The sequence below is a fragment of the Alligator mississippiensis genome, chromosome 3, assembly GCF_030867095.1.
Source record: "Alligator mississippiensis isolate rAllMis1 chromosome 3, rAllMis1, whole genome shotgun sequence".
In the NCBI taxonomy this organism is placed as follows: Eukaryota; Metazoa; Chordata; order Crocodylia; family Alligatoridae; genus Alligator; species Alligator mississippiensis.
In genome coordinates, this window is record NC_081826.1 from 190,932,146 (window position 1) to 190,959,404 (window position 27,259).

At 41.8% G+C, this 27,259-nt stretch overlaps 1 protein-coding gene across 3 annotated transcripts in view; it reads left to right on the top strand.

The window, feature by feature from the left end:
* RFX3 (regulatory factor X3) overlaps positions 1–27,259 on the top strand; it is a 283,524-nt gene that overhangs the window by 183,748 nt on the left and 72,517 nt on the right. For 2 of the 3 annotated variants that reach the window (XM_019478106.2, XM_059724759.1), the window contains 2 exons: positions 21,812–21,886; positions 27,044–27,225. In XM_019478106.2, the coding sequence (XP_019333651.1) occupies positions 21,812–21,886; positions 27,044–27,225 (257 nt within the window). The remainder of the gene's footprint in view (positions 1–21,811; positions 21,887–27,043; positions 27,226–27,259) is intronic. The other variant, XM_059724760.1, reaches the window with a different exon arrangement.

Here is a 27,259-nt window from a genome sequence, read left to right on the forward strand (position 1 = left end):
TAGCTTTGTAACATATTTCAACCTAGCACCTGTTCTGAATAGTCTTGTTATATTAACTGTTAAAATAATTCTGTTTATGATTATTTATGGTACCTCCCATAAGATCAGAACCCCATTGTGGTAGGAGTCTCAAACAGGTGGGAAGATGTACTCTGTTAGCCGGGTGATGGGCAACCTTATGAAAATATAATAGATATGTTTTTTTCTTTTCTTGTCTTTTCTTTTAAGAACTTAATCAGTCCTAATTCTCATTGATAAAAATGGGTTTATATTTACTGTATCCTTGCTGAATAGCCTTAATGTACATTTCTATCTACATTTGGAGAATGCTTGAGCATGGATATAGAGATTAAAACTTAAAAGAAAAAAGTATCTGAGAAAGAGTAAACAAGGGCAAACTGAAAAATGTCTCAAAGAAGATGATCAAGACACAGAGTAGATTGATAGTACTGATGTCTGATTAATCCAAAAACTACAAAAAAAATAAGGGATTTAGTTTTGGAGACACTAATGGTGCTTACAGACATGGGGTCAAAAAACCCCCTGCGTTTTACTTTCAGCTCAGCACACCCCTGTATTGAATGCAGCACATGCCCAGAAGAGGCACACCCCTGTATTGAATGCAGCACATGCCCAGAAGAGGAATTGCATCAGTTTGTCCCAGTTTGCCCAGCATCTGTATAGCTCACATGCTTTTGCGGGGCTTTTTGGCACTTTTATCTAATAGCTGATTGAATGAATAATAATGTATTAGATAAAAGTGCCAGAAAGCCCTGCTGAAGCATGTGAGCTGTACAGACACCTGGAGAGCCAGGTCAAAATGACATGATTCTTTTGGTAAAGTGGTGTAGTCCCCCCACCCCAGTCTGTCAGCACCCTAAATCAGTTGAAACTCAGCTAACAGTATCAGTCTTTTAAATGTCACCCACTTGGAATGAGGAGCTCAGAACTGTAGCATCATTTATAGAAAATGCTCTAACAAAACTGTTAAAAAGAACTGTGACTCATTGAATGAGTACCCTAAATCATAATACTCTGAAAGAGTGGGAAAACAAAGCCTCTGCCAGCAGGTGAGATTCTGTATATTTTTTGTAAATGCTAAAGGAAATACATTATTGTCTAACATTTCTATGAATTTTGCAGTACTTGTATGTAATAGGTAGTTTTTAAAGGAATAGTACTGATAAATCAGACTTTTTCAGTTTAAAAAAAAAATATAACCATACATTCTCTCACTTTCTGGCTTTTTCTGCACTAACTCCACCCCTGGAAAAGATGTATTTTGTAGTCCAGAACAGTGAAACTGAACAAGTTTGACATATTTGTACTTTCCAATGTCACAAGCTAGTTCTATGGTCATTTTAGTTTGACTCCTAGAGTTACAAAATAATGGTCAGAACTAGAAGAGTTTCCGATAGGCAGGGTAAGGAGGGTCTCCTACACTGACATAAATTTGAAAATTGGTGTTCTAGAAAAATAAACTTAAAGGGCAAGTAAATTTTTGTGTTGTTTTAACTATTATATTTACATCTGAATATGAACTTCTCTTCTACTACACTCGTGGTCTTCCCTTACCTAATCAAACCAGTACAGGTATAACGCTACTTTTAAGGGGGATGAAACCATTCTGCTGTTGAATGAAATAGCATGATTCCTGAATTTCAGCATTCTAAGTTGACAGTAGTATCAAATAAGTGGAAAAGGTTTAGGGGCAAGCTATCAACTGATTTGATGCAAATATAAGTTTAAAATATTTTTAAAATATGGGAAAGAAGTAAGCTTAAGTTGAAATTTAACATAATAGAAAAGTGTTACTAATATCAAAAGTCCATGTTAAATTTTGCAACTAAAAACCAAGCTGGAAAATTTTCAAAAATTAAGCAGCATTTCACAATATTTAGAAAATACTTTTTTCCTAATATATTCTGGAATTCAACAAAGAATTGTTGGTAATTTTTGCTTAAGAGATGACACATTGCTTTTGAAAAATAATGCATTTTAAGGGCATAAATATCAATTTAAAGTTTGTTCCCCCTCTCTTCCCCAAGTGACTATATTTTTAAGCAGTATTTTTTTCTGAATTTGGGGTTTTTTTCTGAAAAGAAATATTTGACATGTACAAACAAAATCTTTTTTCAAGTTACTTATCTCAATACCCCTGCTTTTGCTTCATGTGCTGTTTTTCTTTATGGGCTCAGTGTGTTCCTTTTTACATTACTATATGAAATGAATTTTGAAATGAGAATAAAAAAAAATACCATTAATAAATTGCATTTATATACTTGCCCTTTCATTATCAAAAGAATGTTTCTCCCCTCCCTTCTCAGTATTTTTAAGATATGTTGTATTTGTTTATATGTCTGTTAAGCAAATTGAATAGCAAGTGCATTTCTTTATAATAAAATATTAATTAGGAAATTGCAAAATGTGTGTATATTTATCCATGCACGTGTGTGTATTACAAAATGTTATACAAAAAACTAGAACTCTTGGTTCCAAAATGATACCTCTTATTAGACCAACTGGAAAATGGCAAGAAAAATTGTCCTTTTCTGCAAGCTTTCGGGATCAAAGTCCCTTCGTCAGGCTCTGGGAAAAATGTAGATGGTACAAGTTGGTAAAAAGTTCCCATAGGTAGGAAATAAACTTCATTTTTGGACAGAGGGAGCTGAAGATGGAAGTCTGTCCTTCTGGGTCCATGAGAGTGTCTTTGTGAGCTGTGTTGAGTAGCTCTTTGATGTGTTCATCAGGTAGAAATTCCTTCCCTGGAAGTGTCAGATGGGAGGCAGGGAGGCAAAAAAACTTCCTTGTTGCTCTGCAGTGAAGTTTAAAATCCCAAATTGGCTAAAATTTAGCATCTTCCATGTCTCAGGGGTGTACTTGGTAGCCGTGTTGGTCTGAGACAAAAAGACATACAAAAAACTAGAACCCTTGGTTCCAAAATGATACCTTTTATTATTTTTATTACTTTTCCCAGAGCCTGACGAAGGGACTTTGATCCCGAAAACTTGCGGAAAAGGACAGTTTTCTTGCCATTTTCCAGTTGGTCTAATAAAAGGTATTATTTTGGAACCAAGAGTTCTAGGTTTTTGTGTGTCTTTTTGTCTCAGACCAACCAAGTACTACCAAGTACTTACAAAATGTTATACACACACACAGGTATACACATATATATAAATTTATACATATATCAATATAAACATTTTGCAATTTCCTGTTTTTACATACATACATATATATTAAATGTATGTATGTATGTGTGTGCATGATATATATGTGTGTGTGTATGCATGTATGTATATATATTATAATATAAATTTTTACTTTGGGCCCTTATTTATGGATTCAACTGAAATGTAAAAGGTTAAGCTCAAACTATAAACTAATGTAAAAAACCTACTCAATTTTTCATTGTACTTAGAAGTTATAAATAAATAAGGCAAACGGTGGTAACATAGCAATTTATTTTACTTTGGGATAGATTGTAAAGTTGACTATAGTTCACATAGCTAGAGCTCATTTCACTTGTGACCCTCATCCTAACTACATCATCATAACATTTTTTTGTATTTATCTAAATAATTCATTTGAGAGATAAAATAGTATTCAAAATTGCTCTTTTAAGGTGCAACATCATTTTTCAAGACTAAATAATTTGTATAACTTTCACATGGAGATAAACAAATGCATAGAACTTTGCTCACTGCCATTTTGTGTGCTTATCATAACCTCTACCATTTTTTTGTCATAGTTCTGTTTTACTATTCGCTCAAGCAAATTTCTTTATATTGTTATCATTCACTTGCACTAATCAAACTATAAGTTAATATCTGTAATAATTAGCAGAATAATTTTGTTATGGATATAGTTTGGCTGTTCCTGATTTTTTTTCATTAGATTTTTTTTTTGTTATCATAAGGGACACTGTCATGTTTAAAGTCAGGTGTTTAAAAAACAGCATCTATGCTACATGTAATTTTAACAGTATCTTCGATTAATAAAAGTGAAAAAAAATAATATACCTTACACCCCCTTTGCTATTTACTTTTTGTGCACTTCAAAAAAATAAACTTCTAATTGACCATTTTAGGTTTCTTTTTAGATACTTTCACTTTAATGTTTTTATGTATTAATATAATCTTGAAATAATTGGGGACTGCTTAAAATTCAGGTTTGTTTTAAATCACAGAAATAATTCTATTTATATTGCCTTTTGTAAAGCTTTGACAGAATCTGAATTTGAGCCCAATGAATGTTAAGCCCAAATTACATGACATTGTCCCTTTCAAGTTACAACATGAATTGTATTAAGCAGTGGTGCTCAACCTCCAGCCTGTGGGCCATGTCACCCAGCCTGCACAGGTCCCTATAAATCCAGAAATTTGGTAGCAGGGGATTGGTGGCAGCATTAATTGCTACTTCCCTACTGCCACATTTGTAGACCTGTGGGGAATCCTGTGGGTAGGATAATGTGGCCCTATGTGCTAGGCTGTGGTGATGCATGGCCTGGATGGCACATGGGCTTGTTCCACAACGAGATCCAGGCATGCAGGGTCAGGCCAGCACACCCATTTACTGAGCCTACACAGGATCCAGCCTGCAGACCAACCCCACACAACTTGTCCATCCCATGGGGCCAGAAGGGTGGGCACCTGCTGCACAAGAGCAGTGGTGACTTCTGGTTGCTCCCATGATCACAGTAGTAATTGAATGACTGCCAACAGCAGCTGCTTTTCATTACTCCCTCCACAAGTCAGTGCCTGGTGACGATGCATTGATGGCACTGCCCTTGCTTTGGTACTGACTAACAGTATAAAGCATTTTATTTTCTAGAAATATTTTGGATTGTGCACTTTAATTAAAAAATAACCTTTGTAGTCACACTAATAAGAATGCTATCATGCATGAAGAAGTTTTGTTAGCATTGATTTTAGTCATTACATTTCCATTATTGGCATAACTTATTTCCATCAAACACCTTGCTAGCTTGTTTAGTTGTAGTAAATTACATTTTTCGTGTTATTAAGAATATTTTTGCAAAGAATATACAGCAGCAAGATCAGTGATGCAGCAATATTGTGTTACTGATGTGTGGGTAGGTTGGGCTCAGAATTTAACAGCTAGGTAAAACTGATACATTTGGTTTTTGAGTATTTGGATAGGTCAAGGAAAGTTTATGGTTGCTTTGTAGTAGGACTGTCTTATCCTAACTCTTGGTTACTGCAATAATATTACAGTGAAGGAGGATGTATGTTGCATCCTAGATGGAGAGTAAATGATGGTGGGGTTGCTGTGGCTTACAGTAGAAAGAGTAATAAGAAAACTACCAGCTCTTCACATGATAAAACCTGATTCACCATCATACAGATCTCCCTATGTCAAATATCTAAAGAGTATTCCGTAGATAAAAAGGATCAAATTCCTTAGAAAAGGATATAATGGAATTATTTACAAATATTTTACATAAAAAATAATTTTTTTTTTGTATAATTCCTTAAAAGTAAATGGGGTACAATACCAGCCAAACTAATGAGGATCTTCCAGAAATCACTTTGCATCAAAGGCATCATCAAGCAAAAGCAGTTCCCCATACAGTTCTGAAAATTTTCTTTTGCTTTGGTTTTTCTAATCTACATAAGGGAACATAGGAAAAGGAAGCAAATAACTAATAAATATCTTCAACCCACTATAGTTTTATAGTAGATGCATAGATATGTAGATCAAGGGGGCCATTTGATTATCTAGTCCAACCTCTTGCATAACATAAACTGCAGAATTTCAGCACATTTCTCCTACATTGACAATAATTTGGTGATTCCTGAGAAAAGGCCATCCAGCCTATTTGTTGACATCTAAAGAGAGAGACAGAGAATCTCTCCTAATATAGGATGTTTTTGCTGTAGTGATTCATTGGTAAAATAATGTTTCCTTATTTTTTATTTGTTTTCTGTCTGGCTACAGGTTCAGCTTCCAGTCATTGGTTCTTATTTCCTTCTCTGTCACAATTTTTTCCAAGCAATGGTACTTACACATTTTTTCAAAAGACCATAGATCTGTATTGTCTATGAACAAAAGGATCTATTGATTTAACTATATTTAAGACATGAATCATGAACTAGTTAGTTAACTCTTTCTAAAATAATCCTTTGGAGAAAATAATCTCTGCAATAATTTACTAAATGTCAGTAGAATAAATAAATCAAAGAGGGAAGTTTTTGGAATTGGTCACTAGAACAAATACTAAATAATTATCTTAGAAACTAGTCATGCTGTTGCTATATATTGGCCTGAGGAAGAGTCAGCAACAGAGAAATACAATGGAGCGCTCATTGTCTACCTTCAGAAGATGAGAGGAAAAGAGGTGATGCACAAATGTTTGCTTCATGGGAGATTTTTGGGTAAATGATCAGCTGGCCATTCCTTGAGGCAGAAAACTAAGCTGTATTCTCCCTGAACAATAGCACAATATAAAATGGGAAGTTTAGTGGGGAAATAATCTGATTAGCATACATGAAGCAAAATAGTTTGAATAAACTCTGGATCAAACGCAACTTTTTGGATGCTTATTTGAATTCTACTTACTTTAGATATCCACTTGTCACTATGGCTAGGACCAGAAATTACATCTAAACTATGGTATAAATGATTGGAAACCAGTTTAAAAGCTGGTATTGGAAAAAGTTGTATTTAATAATGTCATTAAAAGCAGGCCTGTGCAGAAGAGAACAAAATTAAGGTTGCAAACAGGGACAGAAGTTACACATAAACTAGTATAAGTGATCAGAAACCGGTTCAGATCTGTAACACAACAGAAGTTCAATGCACATAAACTGTTTTCAAAATGGCCAAAACAGATTTAAGATAAACCTAGATGGATGCAGTATCAGACAGACTGATTTACGTTAAATTGGTTTATTGACCTTCTGTCCCAGATCCCTTCCAGATTCAAGTTAATTCTCAGTGCCCTAGCATCCCAGGATGTTTTGCACCTCCCCTGCCTCCAACCTTCAAAATGTACGCAGTTTAGACAGACCTACAAAGACTGAAGAGATTCAGCCTTGGACTTTTTGACTGGCAGTTTTGATATAAAAAAAATAAGGATTAGATAAAGTTGGTATTCATCAGTCAATATGCATCCTTTGTGTGTGTTCAAACCACTAGACATGTATCTTGACCAGTAGCTATTATATACTTTTAACTATGTTATTGTGCTTATTTTTAATAAATATTTAATGGATCAATTTTGAGAAAAATGCTAGGTTCTTAAGGCTTGTGTTCACTTAAAAATACCACAGAATAGTTTAAACTCAACTTTATAGTTTATATTTATTTGAGGATGTATTTCTAAGAACTTTTAAACTTCCAGACTGTTAGTTATTTTCTTTCCATTTTCCAAAATGTTTTTCTTTTGCATTAGAAAAATTTACATAATCTGAAAAAGCTTTAATTACTACTGCTTTGTCTGTTGTGGGGAATTGAAAGAGAATCTCAGATAAATTGAATTCTTCAAGTTCTGAAAATGGGACTGTGGAGCCCGTGCCTCGCTCCGCCTGGCCTATTGGGGTGTGGCCCCTCCCCTCAACTCGCCTGCCACGACTTGGATGTAATCGGTTACGTTCAGAGGGGTCTCCAGTGGAGATCTTTATCCTGGGTGGGACCTCCTGATAGATGGTGTTACTCACAGTTACGGGACGCGGTGATCCACAGGGCTCCGCCTCCCCTACACACCGTCCACACGCCAACCGCTGGGCGATGTTGTCCAGGTGTTGTCAGGCCCAGTATGATGGCCCCTGACCGGTTCCGGTCGTCCTCCCTCCTGCTAAGAGGGGTTTCTCCTTCCTCCTTCCTTAAAGGTAATACTCCTCCGCACCAGGGGGAGCTGGTGGGTGCTTCCCCTGGTGCCAGCCCCCTCCCGGGGCCTCTGCTGTCTCCCCTCTCCTCCCGTCCGCAGGGCGCTCCCCTGCCTCCTGTGCGTTTGTCGCTTCAGGCCGCTGAGAGAGTGCCTCGGCGCGCACTCTCTGGCTGCCTCTCACTTGGCTGCCGGCGGCAGGCTTCCCGCTCCTGCCTACACTGCCTGTTTGAGACCCGCAGATGGGGTCCTCGCTGCCCCGTGCGAGAGCCTGCGGCATGGGCAGCACACCCGTGCTCTCTCTCCCTAGCTCCCGCGCGTTCCCTGTTCTGCCGGCGTTCTTAAATCCTCCCGCCGCGGCCGCTCCGGCCACTGGGATTGGCTCAGCTGTTCGCCGCGCGGGGAACAGCTGTTGCCAGAGCCGGCGTAATGGCGGCTCGCGCGGATGCGGCTCTTCCTCCCGCTGCCCCTCTGACGGTGCGTATGCCCTTCTGGGGGCTTGCTCTCGGGGTCTGGGGTCTGTGGGTTCCCTTTGCTCCCCCTCGCTCGCCTGTGGGGGCGCTTCGCCGCCACAGACCTCCCCCCTTAAGTTGCCTTGTGGCGGCTGATTTCCTTTCATAATGGCATGTGTCACCTGCGGCTCCTCCCTATGGATGTGGCCCGTACCTTCCTCTGCGTCGTCTGCGCCTCCCCACCTAGACAAGAAGTCAGCCACAAAGTTATCTCGGCCCGGACGGTGTATCACCGTGAATTTGAATGGCTGTAAAGCCAAAGCCCAGCGGGTGATCCTGGTGTTCATACTCTGTTTCCGTGTTAACCACTGTAGTGGTGCGTGGTCTGTCACGACCACGAATTCCCTCCCCATCAGGTAGTACTTAAAATATTCTATAGCCTAGCGTATTGCCAGGCACTCCCTTTCGATGGTGGCATACCTGGTTTCTGCATGACTGAGTTTCCTGCTGGCAAAGGCAATTGGGCGCTCCTCCTGCCCGTGTTTCTGCAGTAACACTGCTCCCAGTGCCCGTCCTGATGCATCCGTCTGTAAAACGAAAGGGGCATTAAAGTTAAGCGTGTGCACGACAACGTCATGGCGCATTGCTCCTTTCAAATTCTGGAAGCTTTTCCGCATCCCCGGTGTCCATTTCAGTGGCGTCATAGCATTCCCAGCTAACGCGTCTGTAAGTGGTGTGGCAAGCGTCGCGAAGCAGGGTATAAATCGTCGATAATAGTTAACGAGTCCCAAGAAGGAACGCAGTTGTTTACGGGTTCTCGGTTCCCAGAACTGCCTTATAGCTTCAGTCTTATCTGTGAGTGGCCGAACTGTCCCTCGGCCTTCTCGGAACCCTAGGTATGCTGTTTCTTTCCCTGCCAGTTTACATTTCTTCGGGTTGGCGGTCATCCCTGCTGCTCGGAGTTCCCCCAGGACTGCTCTGAGGTCTTGGAGGTGTTGTCGCCAGCTGGCAGAAAATATAATGATGTCATCAATGTATGCTGCCGCGTATGCTGCGTGGGTTGCCAATAGGTTGTCCATCAATCTCTGGAACGTCGCAGCTGCTCCATTGAGGCCGAAGGGCATCCGCGTGAATTCGAATAGGCCCCATGGGGTCCCGAAGGCTGTTTTGGCACAATCCGTGGGCCGCATCGGGATCTGCCAATACCCCTTTGCCAAATCAAGCGTGGTTATATACTGTGCTTCCCCGATTCTCTCAACGAGGTGAGTAACATGTGGCATCGGAAAGGCATCAAACGTAGTCAGGGCATTGTAGTCTATACATATGCGCAACGACCTATCCGGTTTGACGACGGGGACTATGGGGCTTTGCCATGGGCTGCGGGACGGTCAAATAATCCCTTGTTCTTGCATTTTCATGATCTCTTGCCGTATTTCCTGTTGCCACCGCTGCGGTATCGGCCTCCATCTCTCCCTTACCAGTGCTCCCTGAGGGGTCCTGATCTCATGTTCTACTCCCGTTACTCGCCCCGGGATCTCTTGGAACACTGCCCTAAATTCCTCTATCAAAGCTAGCAATTCTTGCTGTTGGTGGTGGCTCAACTCCTTGCCCGTCTGTACTGACCCCTCCTTCCCGGGTCTCCCTAACTCGGGACACATCGGTCCCAGGTCCTCCTTTGCCTCCTCGTCTAGGGCCAACCAGCCCTGGGGAGTTTTCCACTCCTTGAGCAGATTTACGTGATAAATCTGCCGCTCCCGGCGGTGACCTGGTTTGAGCAACTCATAATCCACGGGCCCTACTTGTCTTACTACGGTAAATGGCCCCTGCCACATAGCCAGCTGTTTGCTGGAGGAGGTTGGCAGCGATACCAGAACTTTGTCCCCCGACTGGAACGTCCGCATTTTCGTCTTCTGATTGTAACGCCTTTCCTGTATGTCTTGGGCGTCCCTCAGGTTTTGCCTGGCGATCCGTTGGGCTGTGGAGATTCGGTTTTGTATCTCCTCCCGGTACCTCTCCGCCGATACCCCCAAGCCTATTGGCTTTTCCCACTCTTCCCTTACGATTTGTAGCAGCCCCCGGGGGTTATGGCCATACACTAACTGGAATGGGGAGTACCGGGTTGACTCTTGAGGCGCGTCCCTTATGGCGAACAGCAAGGGTGTCAAGATGGTATCCCACCTCCGCGGGTCCTCCTGGGCACACCGCCTGAGCATCCGCTTGATGGTCCCATTCAACCTTTCTACCAAACCGTTAGTTTGGGGATGATAGACCGAGGTCTTTAGCTGGGTGATGCCGAGGGTTTTACATAAGGCCTTCATTACCCCAGACATAAAGTTTGTTCCCTGGTCCGTGAGGATCTCCTGAGGGATGCCCACCCGTGCTATCCACTTAAGAAGTTCTTCTGCTACTCGAGTGGCAGTTATGGACCTTAGTGGCACGGCGTCTGGGAAACGGGTGGCATAATCCACCATCACCAGGATATACTGGTATCCGTTATGCAACTTGGGAAGGGGTCCTACTATATCCAGGGCAACCCGCGAGAAAGGTGTCTCTACTATTGGCATGGGCTTCAGGGGTGCCCTTGGGGGCTTCCATTCCTGGGCCCTCTGACACTCTGGGCATGCGGCCCCCCACCTTTACACATCCTCTTGGAGCCGAGGCCAAAAGAATTCTTGGGCCAGCCTCGCCCGGGTCTTGTTACGTCCCAGATGGCCACCCAGGGGTGAGTCATGGGCCAGTCTCCACACCACTTGGCGGAGTGAGGTTGGGACCACTAATTGTCTCCCCCGTACGGTACCCTCCTCACCCCGTTGGACCCGATATAATAGCCCCCCTGTTACCTCGAAGCCGGGCCGCCCCTGTGAGGGTCCTTCCCCAGGGTCGGCGTCCCACATCCGCTGTAGTTCCGGGTCCTCATGTTGTGCCCTGCGAAATTGGGCCGGGCTCACGAGCTGTTCCAGGTTGATGTCACCTGTCATTGCCTCGTTGCAACGGGCTGGGCCCTCGCCGGCCCATCCGTCGCCCCTCTTGATCCGGTTCCTCGCCTCCTGCGTAGCCCTTACTCGCTCAAGGACGGTATAGAATGGGCCCCATTCTCGGCCTATTATCATCTCACATGCCAGGGTCGGGGCAATTCCCACTTGGAGCTCTCCGCTAAATTCCATTACCCTCAGCGGGACATAGCACGTTTGGAACCACATTTCTCCCCCTAGTATGCAGGTCATCGTCAGGGGCCCCTCACTCTTCCGTTCCCTCTGCGGAGCAAGGTCTGCCCAAAGTAGGGAATGGGAACACCCCGTGTCCAATGTGGCCTTAACCATCCTGTCTCCAACCCATGCGGTTACTACGGGCCGGTTCCATCCCTCGTTCTGGGTTGCCGACCCGAAACTGCAATCCATGGGTTCCCCTCTCTCTGCCTCTTTGCCTCTATCCCGGGAGGGTGGATATCCTGTAGGGGTGCGACTCAGTTCGCTCAGGCCTTCCCCACATTCACGGGAGATGTGTCCAGTTTGCCCACAGCGGTAACACACCACCCCTTTCGGTGGCCCTCGTTTGGCGACCGTTCACCTTTCCCCTTCACTTGTGGGTCCCTCTTTCGTGGCTCGGGGGCCTTGTCCGTATCCCCGTTCCCTTTCTGAATTCGCAAATGCCTCTGCCAAGCGAAGTGCCTCCTTGCTAGTTTGCGGCTGGTGTCTGCGTACCCACCTCCGGGCATCCTCTTCCAAATCCCATAGGAATTGTTCTAGCAGGATCTGGTCCATCACGCCCGCCCGGTTGAACTTGCCGGGTGGCAGCCATTTGCTAAGCGAGTCGCTTAACGCTTGCAACAACCCCCGGGGTCGCCTGGCCTCCTTTGACTTTCGGGCTCTAAAGGCCTGGCGATGGCTTTCAGGTGAAATCTCGACCCTGTAGAGGATTGCCGCTTTCACTGTCTCGTAATCACGAGCTTCTTCCCTCGATAGCGCTCGGTAGGCCGCTTGGGCCTGATCTATCACCAGCGCCCCCAGGTGGTGGCCCCACTAACCGCGGTCTAACCCTGTCTGGATGGCGGTCCTTTCGAATGCCTCGATATAGGCTTCTGGGTCATCTTCCCTAGTCATCCAGGGCATTTTAAATAAAGCAGCATTTCGCTGTATCCACTCCTGCTGGTGTGCGCCCTGTTGTTGCTGCACTGCCAGCACCTGCCCTATCGCCTGGATAGCCTGCGTAAGCAGCTCCGTGGGCGCGAGGGCTGGCTGCTGCATCGCTATCGGGTCCCGGGTCGGGACACTGTCCCTTTACCACCGTCCGAAAAATGATGTCGTTCCCGGCCAATGCACCACTGTGGAGCCCGTGCCTTGCTCCGCCTGGCCTATTGGGGTGTGGCCCCTCCCCTCAACTCGCCTGCCACGACTTGGATGTAATCGGTTACGTTCAGAGGGGTCTCCAGTGGAGATCTTTATCCTGGGTGGGACCTCCCGATAGACGGTGTTACTCACGGTTACGGGACGCGGTGATCCACGGGGCTCCGCCTCCCCTACACCCCGTCCACACGCCAACCGCTGGGCGATGTTGTCCAGATGTTGTCAGGCCCAGTATGATGGCCCCTGACCGGTTCCGGTCGTCCTCCCTCCTGCTAAGAGGGGTTTCTCCTTCCTCCTTCCTTAAAGGTAATACTCCTCCGCACCAGGGGGAGCTGGTGGGTGCTTCCCCTGGTGCCAGCCCCCTCCCGGGGCCTCCGCTGTCTCCCCTCTCCTCCCGTCCGCAGGGCGCTCCCCTGCCTCCTGTGCGTTTGTCGCTTCAGGCCGCTGAGAGAGTGCCTCGGCGCGCACTCTCTGGCTGCCTCTCACTTGGCTGCCGGCGGCAGGCTTCCCGCTCCTGCCTACACTGCCTGTTTGAGACCCGCAGATGGGGTCCTCGCTGCCCCGTGCGAGAGCCTGCGGCATGGGCAGCACACCCGTGCTCTCTCTCCCTGGCTCCCGCGCGTTCCCTGTTCTGCCGGCGTTCTTAAATCCTCCCGCCGTGGCCGCTCCGGCCACTGGGATTGGCTCAGCTGTTCGCCACGCGGGGAACAGCTGTTGCCAGAGCCGGCGTAATGGCGGCTCGCGCGGATGCGGCTCTTCCTCCCGCTGCCCCTCTGACGGTGCGTATGCCCTTCTGGGGGCTTGCTCTCGGGGTCTGGGGTCTGTGGGTTCCCTTTGCTCCCCCTCGCTCGCCTGTGGGGGCGCTTCGCCGCCACAGGGACCTTGTGCATCTGGACTTTCTCTGTCTTTAGATGTTCATTGTTGCTTCATTTCCAAGCATCTTTGATCTTGAGCCAACTTGTCTGCCAACTGATCCTAGTGGAATCATTTATTAAAAGAATGGTTCCACTTTGCTTTATCTGCCCAGTTCTGAGATAAGAATGGAAGTCACCAAAATTAATGCAACTGTGTTTTACATTATAACAGTATAATTAGCATTTTTCAAAGCCCTGCACTATCATCTAATTAAATTGGTTACTGTAGTGAGGTGTGCAGGTGTTGTTCCGGGTTGATGGTAAGAGCAGTTACTATTCTGAGGCCAAAAAATTGTATACCAATAAACCCAGATTGAAGGAATTGTCATTAGCACCATGGGCTGTACTCATTATTGTGAATTAATTCCTTATCATTTTAAGAATTGTGTTCTGTGGAAGTATCTGATGTTAGGAATCAGGCCTTGGAGGCCTTAAGTATTGGTTGTAACCATGTTATCATGATTTGGTCAATTTATGAAACAAACTAAAAGACCTCTTTTTGCACTGTTAGAGTTTGGAAAACACAGGGAAGTTAGTAAACAGTGGGTGTGTCTACACAAGACGTTGACTTTGCAGTAGCTGAAAAATACTGTGCAGTAGCGTGTCGCAGCACAAATAGAGCTAATACACTACTGTACAGTATTATTTAGCTATTATGCAGCAGCATCACCTAAAAGACATTTGCCAGTGCCATTGCACAATAACTCTGATTATTGAGCATTTATTTAATGCTTGCTAATACAAATACTAAATAAATGCTTAGTAACAACTGCATAGTAGCATCTCATGTACATGTGCCCAGTAAACTGAAAAAACCCCGGTACTTAGCACTAACTGAAGTGTAAATACTTTTAGAGTATACTAAGTACAGGGTAGCTTACTTCACTTTAAAGTGAAGTAATTTGACTTCCACAAAGACACTTTTGAGTGGACTGGAAGTGCTCTCCTGGGGAGTTAATGCAGAATAAGCAGAGTTCTGTAAATTCACATCTTGACATGTGCTCAGTTCCCTGTGTAGATAAGCTTTTAGTTTATCGATTCAATATAGTAAATATTCAAGTGTTAGTTTGACTTGTTTTCTAAAACTCTTGGTGTACGAGTAAGTTGGACTTATAAGTCAGTGGTTCTCAACCTTTTTTGTACCAGGATCCATTTTTAAATATTGATAGCCAGTCCCAATCCAGTAAATAGTTTAAGTAGAAAACATCCCTCTGGCCCTACCAGTGCTCCCCACTCCCAACCCACAGCCCCATGGCTCTGCCAGTGCCTTTCACTCCCAGTCAACATCCCCCAAGTCTTGAAGCCCTGCTGGTGCCCCTCACTCCCAAACTGCTGCCTCCAGACCCCAGCCCTCAGTGTGTGAGGCAGAGGGTGGGTGGGTGTGGGGCAGTGTGGTGAGGGGAGGATATGTTTGGGGCACATTCCCTGCCCCCAGATTTGTGAGCCCACAGCAGGCATTGGACTGCAGCCTGGCTAGATTGGCACAGGGAGAAGCTGCCTCTGTGCCCCAGCAAGTGGGACCCAGTTTGGGAGGGCAGAGTGAGGCAGCTGCCACCACTTCTGCTGGGACACCTCATGCTAGCTGCACCGCCATTAGCATGAGGAGAAATGGATGGGGGATGCTGTGCTGCCCTCCTCCCACCACCAACTGCGCATGCATTGAGCTGTGACTCTACCCCACCATCATGGTCTGGCCACCACCACTCATCTTAGGTCGCGGCTCTACCCTGGAAAGGGGGTGGGGTGAGGTGGAAGATAGTGTGGGCCACAGTGAGCCACTGGTGGTGGGAGAAGGTGAGGGCACCCCGCTCCCCCCCCTCCAGTTTCCTACGTTTGTCTCCTTGAAAGGGGAAGCCATTTTTAAAGTTTGTTTGCTCATGACCTTTCGTATATTCTTGCATGAGCAAACAAACTTTAAAAATGCCTTCTCCTTTCAAGGAGACAAACGTGGGAAATTGCAGGTTTCTCCTTGCAGGCTGGCAGAGTTCCAGCCTACAAGAGGCTGCTTGGGGCTGGGGGAAGCAGGAGGAGAGCAATCAGGCAAGCGGCACCATGTGCGCATGCACACATACTCGTGGCAGCCAGACAGCATGGAGAACAGCTCCCACAGCTACCTGCAGGCATGTCTATGGGGCACAGGGTGGGGGGCGGGGGGCCACAGGCAATACATTACAGGGCTTGGGGGGAACATGTGACGCCACAGGTTGAGAAACGCTGTTATAAGTTGTACTTGCTTATTGATATCCTTGTTCTATCATACTTATAGATTCTGCCAGTATGTAAAGTGCTTTGAGCTACTTCTGTGGAAGGAACTGTGTGAATGCAAAGTATAACTGTTATTTGATCACTTTTATTTACTCTTGACTATGCAATGGAAACACACTGATTTTGTTTCTTACGGTTTGCTAAGCAGCCTCAGCCATGTTTTTTTTGAAGAAGGAACTCTGTTTACAGGTTGTTTAGATGGCCTGTTGGCCGTGCTCAGTAATATTCACAAATATTACTGAGCATTTCTGTTCTGCTAGGGAACAGAAGAGGATGGCTGATGAGGGCTGGAACCTCGAAGAAAGAATATGAAAAAATATAAGGAATAAATTTTAAAGAACGTTCTTCCAACTGGGGACCCTCAGATAAGCACTTTGTAGATATTTTGCATGTCATATGGTTTAGAGCTTAAGTAGGCAAAATTTTGAAAACATGACAATAAAGTGATTTGCAAATGAGAGGGACCAATGAAGATAGCTAGGGATAGGGCATATGGCAGCACATGAGTTGTACCTTGAGATATCTCCTAAAAGCAGCCTGCCCTCCTAGCAGTGAAAGGGTTTAAGGTAGGGGTGGGTAATTATTTGGCCCTGGGGGCCATGTAGGGTGTTTTGATGAGTTGTTGTGGACCAGGTCAGCATACGCTCGCCCCCACCCTGCAGCAATAAATCACCAAAACTTCCTATGTGGGATGGGGCCACAGGTGGGGGGAGAGTGCTGTTCAGAAGCCAAGGGATGGGCAGGCAAGGCCAGGTTTGCTTCGTGGGATCACTGGGTAGTGACAATGTGGGTCCAGTGTCCAGGGCAGAGCCATGTTCCACTCCCTTCATGCCCCTGCCCTGTTGGGGGTGGATGCATGGGGGATTGTGTGTGGGGTATCAGGAGGATGCATGTGTGGGGGGTGATTGTCTGGGCACTAGGTCCCTGGAGCCAGCCAAGGGTGAGGGGAGGGAGAAGGGGGTGTAGAGGGTTTGTGCAGCAGAGCTTGCCCAGGCACTGTGGTCTGCAGCTGCCCCTGCAGCACTCCACATGAGGCCAAGCCCTGCCAAGGGCAGTCCATACCAGGCTCCCATCCACACCTGCCAGCCTAGCCCTGGCCAGCACACACAGCTTACTGGATGAGGGGGTGGGGAAGGCTGCTTCCAGTGCAGCTGCAGTTGCCCTGTAGCTGCTGAGCTTCCCATGCCTCCAGTGGCTGCTCCTGCTGTGCCACTCCAAGTGGGGAGAAAGCTCCAGGTAAGTGTCTCCTGCCCCATCATGTGGGGCTCCTGTTCTAACTCCCAGCTGCCTTCTATTCACTCAACTGCTCATGCCAGGTGGGCAGAGTGGATGGAAGGCAGCTGGCAGCTGGAGTTGAAGCCCCACATGGTTGGGCAGGAGCTGCCCAGTTGAAACCTCCTCCCTGCCTGGAGCAGCAGAGCAGGGGCAGGAGCAGAAGGATAATCCACTGCTGGAGGTGAGGGGAGCTGAGCAGCTTCCAGGCAGCTACAGCCATGCCAGGAGCAGCCCCACCAATAAGATGTGCACACTGACCTGGACTGGGGTCGGTGGGCATGAGCAGTAGCACAGGGTGGGCTGACCCAGGTGGGGCTCGGCCTCCTGCAGAGCGCTGTGAGGGCAGCCACAGGCCAGATCCAATCAGTTGGCAGGCACCCCCTGTGGGCCGGATCTGATCACGTGGCAGGCTGGATGCGGCTTGTAGGCCATATGTTGCCCACCCCTGGGTTAAGTCAACAAGCAGGTAAAGATAATAAAAGGGAGGATGTAGAAGCTGACAGTTTAACCAGATTTTAAAAAGGATTATATATATGTATGCCTGATAAGTCCATTAGTGGGTGTTAAAGTTCATAGGACAGCTGTACCCTCCAGATTCGTCCTTTGTGGGCCTCTGAATATTTGAAGCTGTAGGGGAAGAGGGGCAGTGGACAGATCAGTCTGATTAGGACCTGCATAAATAGCTGCCACTTAACATCTATTAGCTGTCATTATGAGGTACAGGATAATGAGCTAGATGGACCTGTATGCCATTTCTCATGTTTTTCTGCTCAGATTCATAGGAGTCTTTATAAATCAGAAATTCCGAGGAGTTCATTGTCATCCTTTTTGCTCTCTCTGTTATCATCTTGAATCATCAGAAATATACATTGTAGTTATTTTTATACATCAAGAATGCTCAATATTTTTCTTCTATCAGCTCTTCCTGGGCCAACCTCTTAAAATGTATTTGGGATATTTAAGTATTTTTGCTGAATACATACTGAGAAAACATCTAATAATTTAGTATGCAATTTATTATCCAGCCAGAAATGTGAGAAGAGCAATAACACATAAACGATAACTTCAAGTGTTATTGCTTTTAAAATCAGTAAATCGTATAAAGCTTTAAAGTTCTAAGATTCAAATATTGCATGATATGTCATATTTTATCAACTGTAGTTGATTGTAACCTCATTAGCTAGTAACAATTATGCTACCTGAAATAAGCTAATATTTTAAAGACACAAATTATGCATACTAATTGAGAAATCTAAAATCATAGTTCCCATAAAACTATCATCCTTTTCTCTGTCCTCACATATTACTGCGTATACTGATTATGTACACTGTGATAAGATATCATTGCTCATTGGATTATGGTTGCTGTGGAAACCATGCCTTTAAATTTCAAGACTATTATATATTTAAATTATCAATCAAAATGTTTTAATTACTTAGTGAGGGTTTTTTTTACATTAAATTAGTATTTTTATGAGAAAAGAGAAGAAATGTGATTATACATTCAAATATATGGTTATATATACTTTGCCTTATCATTTGGCACTCCCGATGCAAACATTCTCTGCTGTGTCTAGAATTCTTTAACACAGTATTATTAAAATGTAAGGAATAATGTTTATTCTTTGCTGCATGTGCAATGTACAATTTACAAATGTTTTAAAATAAAATCAAGTACTTTTCCAAATATATCCAAGGCCATTATTTAGGAAAACAGCTGTCTCTTATTTAATTTTAAGTGTATATTGCCTGTACACGTGCAGTGAGGCTGCTCCAACATGCTATAATTACAGTGCATCAGAGCAGACTCGATTAATCAGTTCCGCTGGAGTGTGGTAATTACCATACTCCGGCGTCACATGCAAGCTGTCCACTGTAGGCCAATCCCCATGTGTATGTGGAACCCCAGTTGCTTCGGTGGGAAACTGTTAATGTGTAGCAGCATGCAGGATTGGACCTTAAGCCCAAGTCAGAACCAGTGGTTTTCACTCAGATTCTGGAGAAAACCTGAGCATTAGCTTAAGTACATCCATATTAAAAAGAGGGCTTAAGTATGGGCAGTTATCCATGTGCTTCAGGAGTGCGGGGGAGGAGGGGTCATTTGAGCTTTAGTTAAAGCGCCCCACCTCCATTTTTCAGCACAAGGATACTGATATACGTGACACTCCGGGCGCTTTAATTAGAGCAGCTCTCGGAGCTGCTCTAATTAAAGCCTCCCTCCTCCCCCGCACCACATGTATAAATGCCCTTAAGCCCTCCTTTTAATATGGATGTACTTAAGCTAACGCTCAGGTTTTCTCCAGAATCAGAGTGAAAAGCTTTGGTTTTGATTTGAGCTTAAGTTCCAATCCTGCAAGCTGCTACACACGAAACGTTTCCTACTGAAGCAATTGGGGTTCCACATATACGTGGGAATTTGCCTACACTGGACAGCTTGCAGCTTTAGATTAAGGACCTAAACCGATAGAAAGTTTAGCAGTTTATAACTATGGTATTTTGAGACTCTCTGAGTACTGAAAACATTGGAAAGTGTTCAGAAAGGAGTTATAAGGATGGTTCAACATCTGGGAAATCTGCCTTGCAGTGAGAGACTGGAACTTAGCATGTTTGGTATATAACCAGTAGGTGATTAAGAAATTACTTGATCATGTCTATAAGCAACAATATGAGGACTTGGCAGAAACCAGCAGCTGAAAGTTCTAGCTGAACAAATTCAAACTGGAAATAAGGTAGAAATGTTTAAATTGAGGATAATTAACTGTTGAAACAACTTACCTAAAATGTAGTTAATTCCTCATCACTAGACATCTTTAACTCAAATCTAGAGGTCTTTAGAGACCCACCCAATGAGAAGTCATGTAGTTGATTAAGTAATTACAGGCTGAAATTCTGTGGTCTGCATTATAGGAGGTCAGGCTAGATGATTATAATGATCCCCTCTTGTCTTGTATTTTTGTCATGTTAGATTATATTTTTATATAATAATCAGAAATTATTTTCAATAATATAATAAAAAGATTTCTTATTTCCAAAATCAGGTTAACTGGGAAAAGACAAATGCTATAGTAAAGTTAAAGGAAAATACTGTATTTGTTAATAACAAAGTATCATTACTCTTGGGTTCAAGTAAATAGGACATAGTAAATTTTCTGTATGTGCTAGTAAAGACTAATAAATTAAATCTGAAATCGTTTTTCAGTTCAATACTATATATTGATTGAACTTGTCTTATGCTTTTAAATTGGACTGCAAAAAATCTTTGGATAATACTATAATAAAGCAGCGTAGGAGAGCTCATTAAAAAGTCTCTAAAGTTATGGTAAACTTAATACCACTTTTTTGTATTTTCCATTACATGGTTAAATGTGAGTCATGTACTTCATTATGAGCAAACAAGATTACTGTCCTCTTTCTTAACTTTAAAATAAGAAAATACCTTTTAGTCTAGTATACATTCCAGTGCCCCTCTCATTCCCAGTGCTTTTTTACTATGATGCTGGGTTTTGGTTGTAGCTGCGTTGGGCTAAGGACATAAGCAGGCCAAGGTTCTTTGGGTAGATGTGATATCTTTTATTAGACCAACTGAGTAGTTGGAAAAAAGCTCTTAGCAAGCTTTCAGGCACAGTCACCCTTCATCAGGCATAGGGAGTTTCCGCTGAGACTCCCTATGCCTACATATTTATATTTTCACTGACATCCCTCCACACTTTTAGCTTCTCTCATTCCTTGGAGTCTCAGACCAGCATAGATTCCCTGTTCCTGACGTAAGGTGACTGCGCCCGAAAGCTTGCTGAGAACTTTTTCCCCAACTACTCAGTTGGTCTAATAAAAGATATATCATCTACTCAAAGAACTTTGCCTTTTCACTATCATAGCATTGCCAAGCTACAGTGACATTGTAATTTTATTGCCTACACTACTGTCACTACAGAATTAATCAAAAATTGTGTTAACATGAAACCTTAATTGAAAAAAGGAAAGGTGTGTGGGTGTGTGCTCTTTACCTATTTGCATTGGGAATAGTCCTGCTGTATATTTAACTAAGGATATATAGTAATTTTCATGTTAAAATGACAAAATTATTCTGAACAAATTAAAGTGTTTACTCAGGACTAGATCCTGCACTCCGTCTATCTATGCTAGCTTTTATGAAAGGGTCCACAAGTGAACTACTGCCTCTGTTTGAGCTAGTGGCAAAATTCCCATTTGAGTTCAGTGGAGTAGGATATAACTCTTAAGTGTGAAGAAAAAGGAGAAATTTTGCCTCAGATTCACATCTGTGTGTCCAAAATATGCATGGGGTTTTTTCCCTATCTTTGGGCAGGGCAGGGAGGGGGGATTAGTACTGAAATTCTTGTCCACCAGGAATCCTGTTTTTTATCATTATCATTTTTAAAGATACCAGATATTTAGATTTTTTTAAATATTTGCAGTATAGCTCAGAAATAAATCTTGTGCTTATTTCCTGCATGGGGAGGAAGATGAATTGGACTTTATAAGTTATGGTCCTGCAGTAAATATGCGAACAAAATGCCAGCTGAAGTAATTTGCGTTTTCCTTTCATAGGCACTTCAGGATCTAAACAAATTTTAGTCAGTAGCCAGGAGCGAACTATAAATTTCTATTGAACTTTAAACAATCTATCAAAGTTTCTCTGATCAGCCTTTTTACTATCTTATCTTGAGCCCTTTTTTTAATGACATCTATTATCAGATTGAAATGGCGATTGAGACACTGCAAAAGTCTGATGGTCTGTCTACTCACAGAAGTTCTCTTCTCAACAGCCATGTAAGTTGCCTCTTCTTCATGTAAACTAATCTCTTGCCTGTTCTGCATGCTTAGCCTGCTTCCAAATGCTTGTTTTGTTTTATTACTTTTTTCTTTGCCTCTTAATCTTCTCTTCTAAGTTTCTTGTTATCTTATTCAGCATCTCCCATGGCTATTAACATAGGTGAAGTGTTGTTACAACACATTGTAGAATTTCCTCTGTTTTGTAGGTTCTGTACTGTGTACCAAGGGTTAATGTATTTCTGTATTGCACAAGTTATACTTTAATGTTAAAATAATCATTATCAAATTCTTAATTATTATAGGTTTGATATTTAAAATAAATACAGTTAACTATAAAGATGAATTTGTACACACTAATAATTTTGCAAGGGGGTTGGAGAAGGGGTAAAGGGGCTGACATGAATAAATAATATCTTTTCAATTGTTTTAAAGTATCTTATTACTTTATCTTGAAAAATTGGTTCATTATAAGAAGACAAAAATGCTGAAGTTCTGTAAGGTGATGTTAAATATTTTTAGTAAATGTCTTAAGATGGTGCCTTTTGGGGCTGAAAAAAATGAAAACAAGCTATTGCTATGAAAGCAGGATATATCTTCCTCTTTTTGCCTCCTTGCTTTATTCATACTTAACAACTCCTACAGTAAAGCATTTCTGATAAGAGAACTTTTTTTGCCTAAGGTGGTTGTTTGTCTCTGTGTGTGTATTTAGATATATGTATAAATAAATCCAAATATAATAGTAAAGTTATTTAATACCTTTTGTACAGAGGAAATTAGAAAATAAATTGTCAGAACCTCTCTTTCCTGAAATGTATTTTTTTCAGCTTATAGACATGCTTCTAACATAATTATATTTTTGCTTGGTACACACACACACACAGATTCACAACTCAGACTTAACTAAGCTATATCGATGATATGATTATTTTTGTATCTTTCTACCAAAAAAACAGAAAATGAAAAACATTATCTAATTTTTGTAGACAGTTTGTTTGTAATATCTATTGATTTTTATGGTGCTAAAAACAATAACTTAGAAATCAAATCCATTACATATTTTCTTCTGAAAGACTCCCATAATTTGAAGCTAAAACCAACAGCATCATGTGAAAGTTTCTTCTCTTGATATAAAGAGGCATGTGGGGATTCTAAAACTTCCTGGAAGAGAACCAACCTTAGAAACTGCTCCAGTTGTATAGTGAGAGGTTGAATAATGTGATGAAATATACATGTGATAAAAAGACTGTGTTCTGGTTTTACAAAATGTTGTTCTGAAGAGACAGCCTAGAAATTGCATTATCAAGGTTAATTAGATGCCATGGTAAGAGAGAACTTTGGCAAAGGATCAGGGTGTACATTAAAAATGGAAATAGAGAGCGCTGCTATTTTGTTTCGCATCCCATACGGAATCACGGAGTCCTTGACAACAAATCAAAAAAAAAGTGATAAGGCCACTTTATCTTGAATACCTTATTCTACTATGTACATTATAAGCACAGTTTACAAAAATTTTCAACTTACAATATTTGCACATGCTTACTACACAACATGTCACTGATTTTCTTGTTGTTTTTTCTTTATCAGTTTTAAAGACCAATATGTAATAATTATAGGGATGTGTTTTGATTTTGGAACAGAAGCATGTTACTGTATCATGGCAATCTTTACAGCCCAGGTCAACCAATTAAGAAGCAGATAAAGCAGTGGTCAAATTTATTTGATGGTTTACCTATTTTTAATCCTATGCTGATACACTGACTTCTGACTCAAGTATGAACTACAGGAAATTTAATGCAAGTTTGTTCTTTCTCCCTTTCTCAAGGTACCCTTCATTTTGTTTTCCAGTGATCCACTATTATTTAACTAAATGGAGAGACACCCATTAATTTCAGTAGGCTTTGGATCAGGCCTGAAATGCTGTACGTTTCATTAGTACAGTATTACCTTTCACATCATAAATATTGTGTTCATCCAACCTTATCCCTCAAAAATATTAGCTTAATAATTTGGCTTTCTGTAGCATCTGTTAGATTTTCTGGAGTTCTGTTGCCTAAATTAATGTTTGGGTTTTTTTATTAACTTTTAATGTCGACTCTAATTTTTTTTCTTTTCCTTTTTACATGAGTTGACAACTAATTAATTTATAATCTAATGGTGCATAAGTATTGGAGTTCTAGTGAAGCCAGGGTCAGTTTGGCAGTTTTTACTATGTAAACACTTCATACTTATCCATCCTTACACATTATTTATACTTTAAAGTCAAGAAGCTACAATTAAAAGCCTGAACACAGCAGCTCTAGAACTCTCATTCTGTATAGCGAAATATGTTTTGAATAAGTTGTTTACTATAGTCATGTAATGTTTGTAGATAAGTTTTCTTTTAAAATGGTAGACAGCCATGGGCATTCTTCTTTCCAGCCTGTAATCTAGCAAATAATGACTTGATGTCTTTTTGCCGCTGAAATATCCCCATCCTAGAGCAAAAAACCTTGCTTTATACTTATCTTGGATTGTGCTCTGCCAACATTGGTTAATGTAACTTATGGTTGAAATAACTTCTGTCAAAATTGCAGATCATTAGTGAAGTACACTTAAAATAAATGCTAGTAGATTCTAATCCAGTTGAGAAAAAAAAGGCAGTGGTGTAATTTTGCGAGTGTGAGGGGGGTGACCAAGGCAGCTTCCCCAGGTACCAACTTGGGTGGGCAAGTGGGAGATGGAAAAAAACAGCTGCTTCTGCAGTTACATGGTACAAAAGCATTTGTCAGCTGCCTTGTGTGTGCCAGCAGCCCTGGGCACCCATCCGCATCGTTAGGCTTCTGCAAAGATATTCCAAATGTTAGATTTAGAAACTAATTGGAAAATACTTTTTGTTGTTGTTGTTTGTTTGCCAATCAGTGTTTCCCTTTGGGAAAAATGAAAATAGTTCACCTTTCTTAATCTATCTTGATTAACATAGATTAAATTCAAAGGTTGAAAGATATAATTATCTTTGTTTCTAGCCTCAGATATGCTTACATTAGTTCATTAGTGTAATAAACAGTATTTTTAATATACAAATGTAAAGGTTAAAGTTTCCAGTGGTGTTTTTTCATAAAAAATGATAAACAACATTCAGTAACATTAGGACTCAGAATTTTTTTTAAATAGTGCTTTTATACCTACCAACTAAAATAAAAATGATACACTCCTCTGTTTTACTATATTCCCTCTTAAATGCAAAACTGTCTAAAAGTGCAGGTGTTTTTTTTCCTCCCATCTTGGAACCATTTAGGTACCTCAGACACGGACATCTGCACTCTTGATGTTTTACTTTACTTGGCATCCATATTCACTTACAAGTTAAAAGAATAGATGACATCTCAGTTCAAGTTTTAGAACCTTAATGAAGTTAACAATTGCAATGAGGTTTTCTATTCTGTTCTCCATATGAAAAGTAAATATAAAGATGGTTCTAAAAGGTGTAAAATCAATTGTTTTTATGGTCAAACTTGGAGAAACTGCATATAACAATAGGTAAAACAGAGTTGTAATTTGAGTACTTTAATTCTACTTCAATTTTAGTAAGTGACAATTTGAGAGAAACTGCATGATAGCAGCGAGTCCAAAAAGTCCTATTTTAGGAATACTGAATTACATTTTTACACATCAAAACGTTTAAGAGATGTGCCTAAATAGTGAGTTATGTTGAACATTAGTGGAAATTTTTGCAGAGTTAGCAGAGAAAATGGTTTGTATCAGTACTTTTCATTAGTATTCCTATTTACCATAAGTTATTTTTTTGCTGTTGTTTTAGAATATATATTTTAGGAAAGGGTGGTGCTTGCTAAAATTTATTGCACAGTTGTCACAATTTAGTTCATCTTTGTTGTGATGGCTTGAAACCATATTAAACATTCCTGGAAACTTAAAATTGAGCCTAAGTTTTTTATAAGGCCTGTGAATGTAGCAGATTTAGGCGCTCACTCTGACATGACTTTAACATCAAAACAGGTGAAACATGGCGATTTCAGTTGCTTTTTCTGTTTGAATATTCAGGCTCATTCAAACTGAAATCAAAGGAAAAATCAAGAGGGTGCATACCTTGATAAAGAAAGCCAACTGAAAGGTTATCAGAAATCCAAGAAAACTGAAGCCACAAAATTTCATACAACTTAAGTATGACCATTGTATATAAATATTATTGTTTAACTGAATAGAAGAATGATAGAGTGAAAAAACTGGCAGCAAGACAAAAGTAAAACTGAAACAGGCAATTGACATTATTAAAATGTTTTTTGTTTGCTTGTTTTCTGTCCTGTTTGGGAACTTTGTATTAGACATCATGTAAGCCTATACATTGGGCCACTTATATATCTGTTAATGCAATTTTTCCCACCTGTTTCCAATGTTAACCACCAAAATTCTAAATTAAATGATGCATAAAGAGAAACACTTTCCACAACACTTTATTTTGCTGTCTTCCAGAAAGCAAAGGTAAAATATATTTTGGCTTCATTAACAACCAGACTGGGGCCATAATACTTTACAGTTGTTCTGGTTCATTTCAGTACCACCTTGATTGCTCTTGCCTCACATTTGTTGTTGGGTTGGTTTTTTTTGCTGCTTTATTTGTGGGTGGGAGGAAAAAAAAGTCTGAACCATGTTTAATTAAGTATTATAAGCAATCAGAAAATCTGGGAAAGAGAAATAACTTTTTTTCAATACAACAGTCCAGTAATATAGATAAATTAAATGCCTCTTCATCAGTCCAGACAAGCAGTTTCTTTTCTACAATTTTTGTGAATTGCTTTTATGATTATTTGAATTTCCTGTAGAACTAACAAATGGTTTTCAAACTGTATCATTATATAGAAGATAAATATATAGTACTGGGATCTCCAATACTTTAGTGGATACTACCTGAGGTCACAAGTGTTATGAGTTCTACTATTTTCTTATACTTCTGAGAAATGTAAAAATCTTAATAGCATATCTAACACCTTCAAAGACAACTGTATTCACTTCCAGAAAAAAGTAACCATTACTTATGCCTTTAAGAGTAGTTTCAAAATTTAAGTGTTTGTTCTGTATCATTATGTTAACAGTAATATAAAATAACTTTGTAGGATTATACTGAATTTACTGTTGTTCCCTGTTTCCTATTTAAAATAGCTCCAGTGGCTCTTAGACAACTATGAAACAGCAGAAGGAGTGAGTCTCCCCAGGAGTACCCTTTACAACCATTACTTACGACATTGTCAGGAGCACAAGTTGGACCCAGTTAATGCTGCCTCCTTTGGAAAACTTATAAGGTCAATTTTTATGGGGCTACGGACCAGGAGACTGGGAACCAGGTTTGTGTTAAACAATGAAGTCCTAGATTCTACA